At 45.9% G+C, this 13,746-nt stretch overlaps 4 protein-coding genes across 4 annotated transcripts; 1 reads left to right on the forward strand and 3 right to left on the reverse strand.

Moving 5' to 3' along the window:
- Positions 1 to 2,805: 2,805 nt before the first annotated feature.
- On the forward strand, positions 2,806 to 5,653 carry RhiXN_08260 (RNA recognition motif protein; the record flags this gene model as incomplete). The annotated part of the gene is made up of 9 exons (XM_043328076.1): positions 2,806 to 3,406; positions 3,460 to 3,631; positions 3,693 to 3,792; positions 3,844 to 4,293; positions 4,344 to 4,432; positions 4,511 to 4,610; positions 4,661 to 5,016; positions 5,064 to 5,247; positions 5,309 to 5,653. 9 exons carry the CDS (start codon positions 2,806 to 2,808, stop codon positions 5,651 to 5,653), a joined length of 2,397 nt encoding a protein of 798 aa, XP_043183461.1.
- Positions 5,654 to 8,528: 2,875 nt separating this feature from the next.
- On the reverse strand, positions 8,529 to 8,819 carry RhiXN_08261 (Transposon Tf2-7 polyprotein; the record flags this gene model as incomplete). Its single annotated transcript, XM_043328077.1, has 2 exons — positions 8,529 to 8,621; positions 8,673 to 8,819. 2 exons carry the CDS (start codon positions 8,817 to 8,819, stop codon positions 8,529 to 8,531), a joined length of 240 nt encoding a protein of 79 aa, XP_043183462.1.
- A 66-nt stretch (positions 8,820 to 8,885) lies between these two features.
- Positions 8,886 to 11,669, reverse strand: RhiXN_08262 (Transposon Tf2-7 polyprotein; the record flags this gene model as incomplete). The annotated part of the gene is made up of 1 exon (XM_043328078.1): positions 8,886 to 11,669. The coding sequence occupies one exon, from the start codon at positions 11,667 to 11,669 to the stop codon at positions 8,886 to 8,888; it is 2,784 nt and encodes a 927-aa protein (XP_043183463.1).
- A 400-nt stretch (positions 11,670 to 12,069) lies between these two features.
- On the reverse strand, positions 12,070 to 13,404 carry RhiXN_08263 (Transposon Tf2-1 polyprotein; the record flags this gene model as incomplete). The annotated part of the gene is made up of 1 exon (XM_043328079.1): positions 12,070 to 13,404. The coding sequence occupies one exon, from the start codon at positions 13,402 to 13,404 to the stop codon at positions 12,070 to 12,072; it is 1,335 nt and encodes a 444-aa protein (XP_043183464.1).
- Between the last annotated feature and the right edge of the window lie 342 nt (positions 13,405 to 13,746).

Below are 13,746 nucleotides of genomic sequence, written 5' to 3' on the forward strand. Positions count from 1 at the left end.
ATCCCGGCCAGCAGATTATTCAAAATACCAGAAATAAGGTGAGAATGACTCATAATAGGTGACTTATTAAACTTCTTGCTATTTATGAAATTTACAAGAGAGAAATCTTATATGTAATGAGACAGACTCGAAAGTATCCTTGGCAAGCTTGGTATTGACCAATTCGACCGTGGCCGGCGTTATAACCTTGTTGAACTTGCAATATTGCGATACAAATATTTGGCTACTATTATTACGGGCAAACTACTCCAAGCGGTTTCAGTCTCTCACACAAACCTCACGCGTAATATATTCCCAAAGACCGAACACCACAGCCGGATTAATTTGCCGACACAGCCAGACTGCCACCGCTTATACCGGGCTAAATAAATTTACCGGCTCGACGGATTAGATCACGATACCCACCCTACTATCACATCTTCGAGGTCTGGAGCCCAGCATATACAAAGCGATACAACCCTTGTGGCGCACCCTTATTCCGGCCATATATACATGCAGTAAGTGCATTGTGATGGACGCATCTAGAGTTGCCGTATCCAGGCATTTTGGCGATTTCCTCAAGCGCTACGCATTCATATATAGAGACGCGCACAATCGGCTAGCGCAGTTTTCTGGCAAAGTCCACATATGACACGTGGATTGATATTGTGGCTCAATTTCGTCTTTGAGGGTTGGGTAAAGGCCACATACCAATATCGAGACCAATGTTTGGTGTTGATCTTTTTTAGGACCAAGAACACGGTTCGAAGCGTCGCTTTAGCCAAGCTTCGGTGTGGATGTAGATCTATTCCCATTCTGAATGATCCATGATACATCAATCATGGATCATCCTGGCGTGGATCATACATTGAGTGTTCATTCGCTTGCGGAAAGATATCGATAGGATTCTTTTGAAGGGATACACGTTTGACCTATGATTTTTTGACAGGAGAGTGGGAGCTCACATCCGTTGTTCGGCAGCTTGGCGCGAATTGCCAGCATAGATGTTGGAGCTGTCTCGGAAGTTGCCTTGTTCTGCATAACAGTCCCAAGGCCGAGGTTACTTTGCACATATTTCGCACGGGTCGATATGGAGCTGATCCTTGGGATGGTCGCACTCCTTATCTAGCCAGACTATAAACTGAGTATCCTGTTTATGACGGCGTTGGTTACAAAAATGAAAATTTTATCGAAACCTTGTCTTTTTTGGTCAAAGAATGTGTGGTAGCTATTCCTCATCGTGTTATCTTGCTGATGTCGTGCAGGTTGTGTTTGTCGCGAGGTTACAGCCGGTAGAGCGGAGCCTATGGCCGGCAAATCGGCCCTGTTCTCCGCACTGAAAGCTTACTGTACGTTCGGAGTATGATATCTCATGTCCGGTACATGAAAATAGACTGCGTGGGACAGGCTGATGTCCGGCAATACATATATTCGGCTCGGCAAAACCCTCCTAGTTTCATGATCTACCCGTGAGGGTATTGATCCAGGGGCATGATCGAGAGCGCTTTTGCAGCCGCCGGACAATTCATCGCGCGCGCCAATAGTCGCATTGATTTCGACCAGCGTGATAGCATATATTGGCGTTTTTAGTCTTGATCGCAACAAAGCGGAGGCCTCGTTTAGGGTTTTCATTATACGAATTTGAGATAGCGAGCGCAGAGAGGTGGATATACAAATTCAAACCTCGTTATTCTGTAGTAGGATGGAGCATTGAAAGTGCAGGAGAAATGTTTTACACAGCACTGACTTTGGCTCCGACCTTGGCTTCTGTGACACGCCCTGTCAAACGGCTCGAGGCCAGACCGAAGCACATTGGTTTGATTCAGTTCTGGTCACATGAATGTTACCTCGCATATCCAAGCTGTTATCTGTATTCACTGCCGCTCATCCATCTGGTATTGAAAGATCAGCATGAGGTACATTGCGACGTAACAACGCCACCCGCATCGCCTTCTCTTACTTGCGCCACATCGAAGAAGGTTATACGTACACATTGGTGCTAATCAGCTTTTCATCACAAGCATTTTCATTATGGCTTGATCATTTATTTGTAACGTGTAAGCTGGTCGTAATTTCTGATTCTCGTGTTGGCCTGGAGGCCAAGACTAGATTGTAGAATGCCGCTGCTTTTTTTGGTCCTTGGGCATATAAATCATGCAACTCTTCCGAACAGCACCATGCGAGACCCGAAATGAGCAGAAGCCCATTAATATCGAACTAATGGGCTAGTGACGTCAGTCATGCCTTGACGGTGAGGCGGAAGAACGTAGGCATCCGAATCCATGAGGCTGCTTGCCTCATAGTAGGATCCAGGGCTAAATATGGTTTAAAGGTATACCATCCGGTTGATATTTCTTGCCAGTCGGTTCTAGAACGCTAATTCTATGTACTAGCTTATTGAATGCGGCGACCAAGAGTTCCTCATTATTTTTTCAGAGCTACAAGACCAGCGCCCGAGGAGGTAGGCGCCGGGCGATAACCGCGTCGGTTTTCAGAGTTAGATGGAACACTGCCACTGATGGGCATCCTTCCGTTTTGATCTTTCCTAACACGACCGGTCAGCACTGGCGAACTTGAAGTGACTTTGTTTCTTGTTCCCGAATGGTGTGTAATTTATCAGAGTCCTAAGAAAGCTCTGTAGAGTATGAGATATGACTGTTGATAGTGTTGGTTCTGCTTGGTCTTTGCGCCGGGGATACTCCAATGCCAGAAGCAAGAAATCAAATAACGTCGGGACGATCGTCGCGCCCCCAAGCATAAAAAGAGATAGGGGTCAAACTTGCCCCCCGTCTCGTCCACCATCGACTGGCAACTCATTATACGACAATGGCAAGCCCCAAACCCAAGATGACAGCATCCGAGCCCGTACTTCAAGTCCTCAAGACGGCCGACTTCAATATCACCGCCCCCGAATTTGTTCCGAAGCAAGTTAATTGTGGATTAGGCTCTGTTACCAAACTGTTAACTGGTAATGACGAGCTCCTTCCATCACTTGGACTCCCGGAGTCCTCGTCTACTGAAGGGATCAACGTCTCGACAGTTACTGAAGATGTGCTATCTACCCCAACTCCGTCCTCCATCACTTCTTTCGCGCATCTTGTCAAATCGACTTGCCAAATTTCCGAGTCTGATTCACAGAGTGCAGATGTCTCGATGCTCAGTATGACTGACGATGACAGCGAAATATCGTCGGCTGACGTAAGCTTCGCAACCGAGCCTCCTAAGACCCCTATTCTGTCTGCCCCAAGCCTGGAGCTCGAAAACTTGGATATTTCTCCTACTGGAGGTCTTGGGGGAGGAGTTCTCTGTGGTATTCCTAGTACCAAACACGCCGAGTCAGCTTCGCAGACAGAAGCATCCCCCAAGGGAAACCGGTATCTGGAGGGACTCGTACCTCATAACGAACCGCCCAAGCCCAAGCACCGACGTAAGCTCTCTCATATCTATGCATGAGAATTTTTTGAATAAGCTTCGCTGTAGCATTCCCTCCTCAACGCTCGTGCAACATTCACATTCAAAATCTGCCGGAGCATTATGAGGACGCCGAGCTTTCGGCGTTGTGCGAAGAGTTTGGTCACATTGTCAGCGTTCGTGTATTTCGTCGTCCTGTTTCTGCGCCGCCGAGTCGCCGCCTGCCTGATGGTCAGCATTCGTGAGTATCTCAGTTCGTTTTTTCAAGAATTGAGGTTAATCACAGAATTGAAATCTCATAGTACCTATGGTTTTGTTCTATTTGACAACATCAATTCTGCTGAGAACTGCGTCAACACGCTTCGTCGTCGTTACAAGAATATATATCCTTCGTTTGCTAGAGTAGGTACCCCTAAGCCTTGAATGCTTTCTGATAATGACGCTGGATTCTAGCAAGCAGCGCCTGCCGTTCATCAACCCGCATTTGTGGGTCTCCTCGAAGCTATGGCTTTTGGGGATTTGCACGGCGCGGATTCTAACCTAGAGGGTCTGGAACAATGGAGCAACGCAGACACGGTATCCGACCCGCACTCGCACTCGCAGTACGATCCTGGGGCAAACGCTATGGGCCCTGTCTATCACACCCCAACTCATGACATTCCTCGGGTCTCTGAGCCGACTACTTTGGCTAGCGCCGGGTCTGCCGATAACATTCAACCGACGCTTGTCTCTGCACCCATGGAGATCAATATTCGCCCGCATGCTATAGCCATCAAGCCTATGCCGCCCCCAATTCAGTCATACATCGCTCCAAGCACCACCATGGATCGCATCAATTCGATCCTCAATTCAAAGTCGATTCTGTTGATCGTTGATGGCCTTCCTAAGGACTTTGGTGTGGGGGTAGGTTACTCTATTATGGGTTAGTGCGCTCGACTCATCTCATGATTCAGCTACTGGATACACTCTTTGCGCCGCATGAAATCCATGACGTGCGTCTTCACCGCAAAGGGCCAACTGGTGCCGTCCGGGGCTCAGTTAGGTAAGAGATATTCTACCCACTGTGATACATGCGGCTGATGGCTATGCGTCGTGTTCATCCCGTTGTGTTCATCTTAAGGGTCTCGAGCCGGTTGGCAGCCCTCCAATCGATCGAAAAGCTAACTGGCATGCAATTCGGCGGCCTCGCTGGTGGACTTCACGTCCGTTTGGCTGAAGAGGTACAAAACCCTATCTTATCGAGATTCGCTGAACTAAGATTTGATGTCAGGTGCCGGGCGACCACGGAGAGAATGATTCAGGTTCGACCGCACCAACTCTTCCCTCGTATCGTACATTACCGGACGTTCAAGAGTATCAGTCTATGTTAGCTCCTCCAATCCATCCCGCTCTTGTCGCCTCCACATCGGCACCAGCCGTGACTTCCATGCTTGGGTCTGGGCTCAATGCTCTTCTATTCGCGTCCGAGTCTTGCGCTGATGGCCTTATTGCGGGATCTCAGATGGCCCCCCCTGTTCTTCAGGTTTCGCCTTCGACCGGAGGAATATTCACTTCTCCAGCACGGTTACAAGTTCCTTTCACACCTGGGCTGTCTAATTCAATCTCTATGCCACAAGTTGCTCCTCGGTAAGCCAGTATGAATTGGTTAGATTCATGTACTAACCAAACACCAGGTTCATTGGGCAGGGACAACAGATGGGATTATCTCCGTCACTGCGCGTCGGGAATATCACGCTTCCCATAAATAACGTCATTTCATCGGAGAAGTCCCTATATGCGTGTGCTAACATCGCATCGTCTAACCTACTCGACAAATTGCCGGCTATGCAATCCACTCCTGAGCCCCCGGTGATCAAGGTAAGAACCAATCGTGATTTTGGTAAATCTACCTCTCAAATCTAATTAATTATTGTATTAGGTTACTAGTTACGCAGCTGTGGCCAAGAAGCCGGTCGTCGCTCTTGATCCACCTCCTAAAGACGGCACCGGTACCGATGGTAAAAAGAAGCGCAAGGGTTCCCGTGTAACCAAGGGCAGTGGTAGGGGCGATGCCAAGGAATTGCCTGAGGAGGGATCAAAGCCACTTATGAACAAAAAATCAGCTATTTCTGATACCGTGGACAACAACACGACAACAGAATCCCCCTCGGTCGGCCCTACAAAGCTCACGTCGAATCAGCCAAAGTCAGCCGCATCCAAGGCAAAGAAATGGCTAGCTACTCGCCGCCGAACGGGCTCAAAGTCTGCGGCTGCAAAGGCCTGAGGGGCACCGCACACGTGGGAAGTGCAAATACCTTCCTCATTTCGACCTCGTGGTATCTGTGATCGGATACTGGTAATTTGTTTTTGTTATTGATGTTCTCATTTGTTTAGGTACTCCCTATTGTCGCTCATTTGTAGTTTATCCCTGATTCATGCTGAAACCTACCCCTCTTGTTTCTTTGATGCTGTGTTCACGCGTCGCACCTGTTTGTTCTGGTCCGTGGGTTTCATCCTTCCACTTTTGTTCACGTACGTTGATGTTGTTTTGTATTTCAATCTGTGTATCAACTGTTTTCTGTTCAAAAGTTAAGTCTATGTCTGGCATCGTTTAGTCTTGCACGCCTAGGCCCTGGGTCAAGAAGTGCTGGACCGAAACAACTCTGATATGAGTTTATCGATAACTGAAGTGTGTCTAGTAGATTGGCGAGAAGCGATCAGGCAAGGATAGCGGACAGTGTGTGTGTGTGTGTGTGTGTCAGGAGTTCGCTCGTCGTTGCGTGACGAGGTGGGTCTGATATAGGGGAAATCAAGATTGGGCGATCGCGAAGCTCCTGGTGCGGCATTTAAAGTAGTGGGGCGGTATGGGGTTTGAGCCACCTGTATGACTGCGAGCCCCCGCGCTTTGGCTAAGTACCGCATATAAGCCCTTCGCTCGCTGCGGTCCACAACATCTTATGCATGTATGCTCAACATAATAATAGCAGTAGTAAGCTTGGGGTTTGTCGATTTTTATCTTTATTGTACCAGCTTTTAAACTGTGCCTTGTATACCTAAGTTTTCTGAAACTCAATGCATATTTTCCCGACGTGTATTAAATATATTACAATTGAATTTATTTTATATGTATCGGAGTAGTCTCTAGCCCGAGTCTCTACTGTTTGCATTGAATGGTCAACCTTGCACTTGATATCCCACACCCACTTCACGAAATCGCCTATTTCCCCAAAAGGACCACTCAACTCCAGGATTTTCCAGAGCGCTCCGGAGATCTCTAGAGATCTCTGGAGCAAACTTCTCCGAATATCTCCAGCGTCCTCTGGAGCGCCCCAGAGCTAAGTTGCCTCATTGGAGAGCCCCGGAGAACTTTAAAGAAAATGGGGATTTAATTGAGTATGATGAGGATATGAACCAAGTAGTGCTGTAGCTTGCTATATTTTCTTCTGGATACATGATCACTTTTCAAATCAAACCACTGTGTCTTTGTTGTACACCACTGTAATGTGGGTACTCACTAGTGGGCAGGTGCTTGAGGCCATACTACTACAGACACTGCTTATCTAATCTATAGTAAGGCTATACTAATGACGCTTAGGGCGTCCTACTAACTACTACTATCTACAAAGGGGGCTGAGCCCTGGAGGTGTGGTGAGTTAAGATAAAAGGGGATTGCGTCAGCAATACTTCTGGGGGCCTGCTACTTAGCTGGCTGGATGCCTCCTCAATGGATATGAGACAAGGTAAAATTGACTTGGGGTTTCCAAGCAATTTTCCTGCCATATATATAGAAGTACGCGCACTATCTACATGGTCTGTGCATGTGTGAAAAGAAGTACATATGTGAAATGAGAAGCGTGCTGCGGGCTGTGCAAAAGCGTGGATTTCTCCTAAGCACACTTGGCATGGCATCTTGGCACGGCATCTTGGCATAATAAGCACCAAGATCACGTGATTTGAAAAGCAAAGGTAACAAGTTTGTAAAAATAGTAAAAATATTAGAAAAAACAGGCAAATCCAATGGTATAGGTTAGGAGGTTATAACAGTCTTCAATGTATTTTAGGATGGCCAATAGCTTCTCCTCCTGCCATCAACAACCCACAAGCTGAAGGCCAATAGGTGCACCATTGAATGCTTCAGGAACCCACTGTTCTTTCACAAACTCATCTATTGGGTTGCAAGGTTTGTTGCTTGGGGAACAGTTTGCTGACTCCCAAGTGCTTGCTCAGAACAGTTCTCCCAGTGGGAAGATGTTGTACACCAACTGTAAGGTTGTGTCATTGTCCTAGACGTCTGTAAGGACGTCGAGGGCGCGGGCGCTTGTGGCCGTGTGGATGTACAGTAAGTACTGCTTAAGGCGGCGAGGTCTACCCTACAACGTCTAACTACTAAACTACAACAACCACGCGCTGTATGGCGGCGGTGAACTACATATGTACAGTGAGACCGACGCTTAAGGCGTGTAACTAAGTATTTACTGGGCTGTAAGGCCCTTGTACAATGGGTAGATGCGACAAGAGGTAATTGACCTGGGTGTTACCATGGTCGGTTGGCCTCCTTATATATTACAAGGGTGAACTAATTACAAATACAATATATGCAAATACCATAACTGTCAGAGCCAACAACTACCACAGGGTAAACCTAACAAGCTATTGCCTAATATAGGACTTATCAGCAAGTAGGGCCTAACAATGCTCAAGGCAAGGCCAGGAAAGGGTAGGACAAGACCTATATAAAGTAAGAGTGCACTATGCTGTTAAGACAGCTGGGCAAAGGACCTTTGACAGGGACTGGTATGCTCTCAGGCAATACTCTTAAGTGTATGTCTTAGGGTAGTAGTGTTGGATGGGGATAAGAGGTCAAGTTCTGAGGCTTAAGGCTCTCAGAACCCTCCTTATATATTCACAGAGAAGGGGAAGAGTAATTACATGTACAAACATCATAACAAAGATAAGGTCACATGACCAGAGATAAGAAAACAAGATCACATGACTAAAGGTCATGTGATGAGATTACATAATAAGCGCTCAGCGCCTAAATAGCATAAAGATGCACATATCCATAAATCTTCATGAAAATAGCGCATATATTCACTATTTCTTCGACTTAGTGGATTTTAAGGTGGTCACGCCTCTAGGGCATGACACTTCCCCCCCCGTTAAGGTCCAGCTGCCTCTGGATGTTCATGGTGAAACTTAGCCAATTTTTCAGGGGCATTGGCTAAGTGGGCCTTGGGCTCCCATGTGTTATCCTCTGGTCCATACCCTTTCCATTTAACCAAGTATTTGACTTGTCAACCCACTTTCTTGGAGTCTAGGATCCTTTCAACAGTATATTCCTCTTCTCCATCAGCTGTGACAACTGGGGGGAGTGGGACTGGATCACGGTCATACTCGTCTACTGGCTTTTTGTGTAATAGGGCAATGTTGAAGACAGGATGGACTTTCATGGATTTAGGGAGATCCAGTTTATAAGAGTTCCTGCCAATTTTCTCCAAGACCTTGTAGGGCCCCAATCACTTATGTTCTAGCTTATGGGAAGGCCTTGAAGTTTTGATGTTGGCACTACTCAAATAAACTTTATCACCAACTTCCAGCTTGGTTGCTTCCCTTCTGTTTAAATCATAGTATTGCGCATTTTGTCTTGCAGCAATTTCTAAAGCAGCTTTTGCTTCAGTTTGGATTTCTTTCAGGAAGTCTGCTAGGTCGTTGGCTTGGGGGACATGGCTTTCCTTGGTATTTCCAACTGTGAAGTCTGGATTATAACCATAGCACATGTAGAAGGGAGAGTGTTTGGAGCCTGAGTGTTTCCCATTATTGTATGCAAATTCTGCAAGTGGTAGTGATGCAACCCAGTCTGTTTGTCTATAGTTGATGTAGTGGCGTAGGTAAATTTCCACAAACTGGTTTAAGCGTTCACTTTGTCCATCAACTTGTGGTCTGTATGCAGTGGAGAAATGTGGTTCTATCCCCAACCGCTTGTAGACTTGTCTCAGGAATTTTGCATTAAATTGGGGGCCTTGGTCCGAAATGGTTTTCCTGGGTAACCCATGTAACTTCCACACAAAGGATACAAAGAGGTTTGCAACATCAACAGCAGTAGCATCAGAGTGCGTTGGTATAAAATGAACCATTTTGGATAATTGGTCCACTACTGTTAATATTGCATCATATCCTTCTGAGGTGGGGAGTCCTACAATCAAGTCATACGTTATTTCCTCCCAGGGCTTATTGGGTAAATCTATGTTTTGAAGGAGACCTTCAGGAGCCCGGTTGGAGTGTTTGCTACGTATGCATGAATCGCATGCTTGGACATATTTTGTTACAGATTGTTTCATCCCTGACCAGTAGTAATCCCTTGAAAGGAGGTCTAGGGTTCTGAACTGTCCTGGGTGCCCAGTAGAAGGGTTATCATGCCTGCTTTCTAAGATGGCTTTCCTGATTTCTGGCTCATTAGGGACATAAATCCGGTCATGATAGTAGAGTAGGCCATTATCAAGTTTCCATCCTTTAACGGGTATGTCCTCTTCCAAGGATTTAAGGATTTTGTATACAGCTTTATCATCATGCAGAGCGTCCCTTATTAGATCATTAAGGTCACTATCTGTTTGAATAGCTGCAATAAAAAGCTCTGGGCTTATGAGCACAGGGGTTTCACCCCCCTCTTTAACCGCAGACTTGTGGTCTTCACGGCAAGAGAGAATATCTGCTTTTCTATTCTGTGCGCCCGGCCTATACACAATCCTATAGTTGTAATCTGCCAAAAATCCCATCCACCTTAACTGCCTTTGGTTCAGATCCCTTTTTGTCTGGAAGTACTCCAGATTTTTATGGTCTGTCAGTATTTTGACAGGGATTACTGTTCCTTCCAGCAGGTGACGCCATTCCTTTAAAGCCCTTACTACTGCTAGTAACTCTTTATCAAAGATATCATAGTTTCTTTCAGCAGGTGCTAGGGATTTTGATAGGAATGCAACCGGGTGTAATTTATCATCACTGCCCTTTTGATTAAGGACAGCGCCCGTTGCAAAATCAGAGGCGTCACACTCAAGGAAAAACTCCTTGTATGGATTGGGTTGGATTAAGACAGGGGATTCAATTAGAGCCTGTTTAAGAGCTTTAAAAGACACTTCTTGGCGTTCACCCCACTCCCAAGGTATATTCTTTTGGAGTAGTTGGTATAAGGGTTGTGCCAATTTTGAGAAGTTATGTATGAAGCGCCTATAGAAATTTATAAAGCCCAAAAACTCTTGAACCCCTTTGACAGAGCGCGGTGTTGCCCAATCAACCGCTTGAGTGATTTTCTTGGGATCTGCTTTCACTCCTTCACCATTGGCAATGACACCAAGGTAATCTACTTCAGATGCATAGAAATTACACTTCTCCAGGTTACAGTAGCATGCATTGTCTTGCAGCCTTTTCAGTACCTCTTGGAGATGTTTTGTGTGTAATTCCCTGCTTTCTGAGAATATTAGGATGTCGTCTAGATATACTACTACATAGACGTCCAATATGTCCCTAAATATCTCATTCATGAAGTGCTGAAATGCAGCAGGAGCGTTGCATAACCCAAAGGGCATGACTAGGTATTCAAACAGGCCATATTTGGTTTTAAACGCAGTCTTCCATTCATCACCTTCCTTTATCCGGACCAAGTTATATCCAGATTTCAGGTCAATGGTGGAAAAGTATTTTGCGCCCCTTAGTTTCTCAATGAGAGACTGTATTAGAGGTAGAGGGTACGCATTCTTGACTGTATTTGCATTTAGGGATCTATAATCCACAACCATACGCCTTTTCCCATTTTTCTTGTTGACAAAGTGAACTGGGGAACCATATTTGGACTTGGATGGGCAAATCAATCCTTTGTCCAATTGTTCTTTAAGGAGTTTTCTAAGTTCCTCATCATCAGATGCCTTCAAGGGGTATACCATAGCCTTAACAGGTTTATCAGGATCGATTAAATCAATCCCTAAATCAAAAGGACGGTGCGGAGGCAGTTCCGTCACCTTCATGTCCTCAGAAAATACCTCCGCAAAATTGCGCAGTTCTACTGGGATACTTTCAAGTGGAAAATCCACAGTACCTCCAGTTTCCCTAGGGATGCCTTCAAGAGGTTCAATTACCTCAACACCTCCTAAGTCTTCTGGTATGCCTTCAAGGTGGTTAGAAGTCCCACCGACATTTCCCAGGATAGAATTAGAAACAGAAAGACAAGTATTGTTACAATATTGAGAATTAAAAGTAATACGCTTATTAGGCCAGTCTATAGTAGGGTTGTGTAACTTGAGCCAGGACATTCCAAGGACTATGCTATGTTTACCTATATCAGCTACATTACATTTCAGAACCTCTTTATGACTACCTAATTCTAAAGTAAATATACATTCTGAATCTACCAAGCCAGAACTAATGTCTCTTCCATCAATCACTTTAAGGCAACGTGGTACAGACTTTTTGTAGTAGGTATACCATATTGTTTGATCAAGTCCTTGTGTATAAAGCAAGATGATGCACCTGAATCAATCATAGCCCATCCAAAGAAGGGCTTCATTTTCTTGGTAACCTTAGGGTTGGGAACTTGTTGAACGCAAGATGCTTGAAAATATATATTTAAAGGAGATATATTATTTACAGAAAAGATTTCCAAGCTATCTAAATGTCCATTATTTCCCTCTGATACACTGTTCCCATTAGTGTTCAGAGGTCCCCATTTTCCGACTCATCCTCAGAGATATGGGCCTCATGGCCAGAGTAGGATTTTGAGGGGCATTGATTGGCATAGTGTCCCCTACCTCCACATGTTGCGCATATAATAGGTTTTTTGCCTTTTGAGGAGGCAGAGTCTAAGTCCATAGGGGAAGGACCAGAGTTGCGCGCAGAGGAGGAGGAAGCCTTGGGAGCAGGAGTGGAAGTGGCAGTGATTGGGTGGTTATCCTTCTTGATAGTTTTGAAGGTAACGTCCATGGTGGTGCCATCATTCCACTTAACAATTGGAACTGCAATCCCTTTGGCATTCTGGCCAATTTTTTGGAGGACCCCCTTCTTGGCCTTTCCATCCACAATCGCATACACCTGTTCCCCAACAGACAGTTTATCCCTGGGCGCTCCCTGGGCTGCTGCTGACGTAGAGGTGCTGGATTTGCTTCCAGATTGGTTTGAAGAGGAGGAGGAACCCTTGTGCTGGGCCGCAAACTGCTCTAGGCGCTGATCCACCTTAAGGGCCTTCTCTGCAAGAGTTGCAAGAGTGACTGAGGCATCTGCATGGTCATAATCTTGAACCATGAGAGTTTCCTTAATTTTGTGGGACAGGCCATCATAGAACATGTCCCTAAGAGAGGGGTTGTTGTAACCAAGACCTTGAGAATAGGTCTGGAAGTCCTTGTAATAGTCTTGGACTCCCTTGGTTTGTTTGAGGGTGCGCAGCTTGGCGCGGAAGTTCTCTGTCCTATTTTGGACATTCCAGCGTGCATTGAATTGCAGCCAGAAGGCATCCAGATTGTGGAGCCAAGAAACAGGATTCCCTTTCACAACGTCCTCTTCTAGGTAGGGCTCAAGCCACTCATGGGCCTTGCCATCCAGGCAGGAAATGATAAATGCAATTTGCTCATCCACTGTTGAGCCAGGATATGAAATCCTGAGATAATGAGATACAGCAACTCTGAAAGAGATTGCCTTATTTTTGTCTGACCCATTGAATTTGTCTGGCGTCGCAAGTTTAGGAGCCTTGGTAGCCAAGGCAAGGGAGGAACCAGAAGCAGCAGCAGTGCCTATTTTGGCAATATCAGCCCCAAGTTTAACAATGAGGGCGTCAAGGTTGGTAATGCTACTATCATGGTTGTTGAGGGTAGCCTGAGTGGCGCCGATATCTGTATGATGGGCAGCCGCTTGTCCTATGACCAGAGAAAGATTCTGATTCATAGCCAGGAGGAGGTTTTTGATCTCCTGGGCCCACGCAGGTATCTCCTGGATATTGGTGGGGACAGACAGCGCATTGGGATCAGCATGCACATAGGTAGATGGTTGGGTTGACATAGTGGAGAAAAGGGGAATGGGAAGATACTAAGTAATGTCCTTGCTAAATAAGGCAACTTCACTACTAGTTTAGGAAAGATGGGAGGCTAGATGATTGGCCCCACTAAGCTCACAGTTTATTCTTTACGCTAATCACTGTCTCAATACCTAGTGTTGAATGCTCCTTACAACTGATCAACAAGCCTTGGATGGGCGTGATACAGAGGCAGGTTTTGCACAAGCGGGTCTTTGACTGTCTGTGACGCAGAAGAAGTTGTGGCAGACTTTTGGGTGGACGTTTGCAATGCTAGCCGTGTAACAATAACCCCCTAGTGCAACAATCACCAGTTTTGACTATTATCT

The sequence above is a fragment of the Rhizoctonia solani genome, chromosome 10 (assembly GCF_016906535.1).
Source record: "Rhizoctonia solani chromosome 10, complete sequence".
Classification (NCBI taxonomy): Eukaryota; Fungi; Basidiomycota; class Agaricomycetes; order Cantharellales; family Ceratobasidiaceae; genus Rhizoctonia; species Rhizoctonia solani.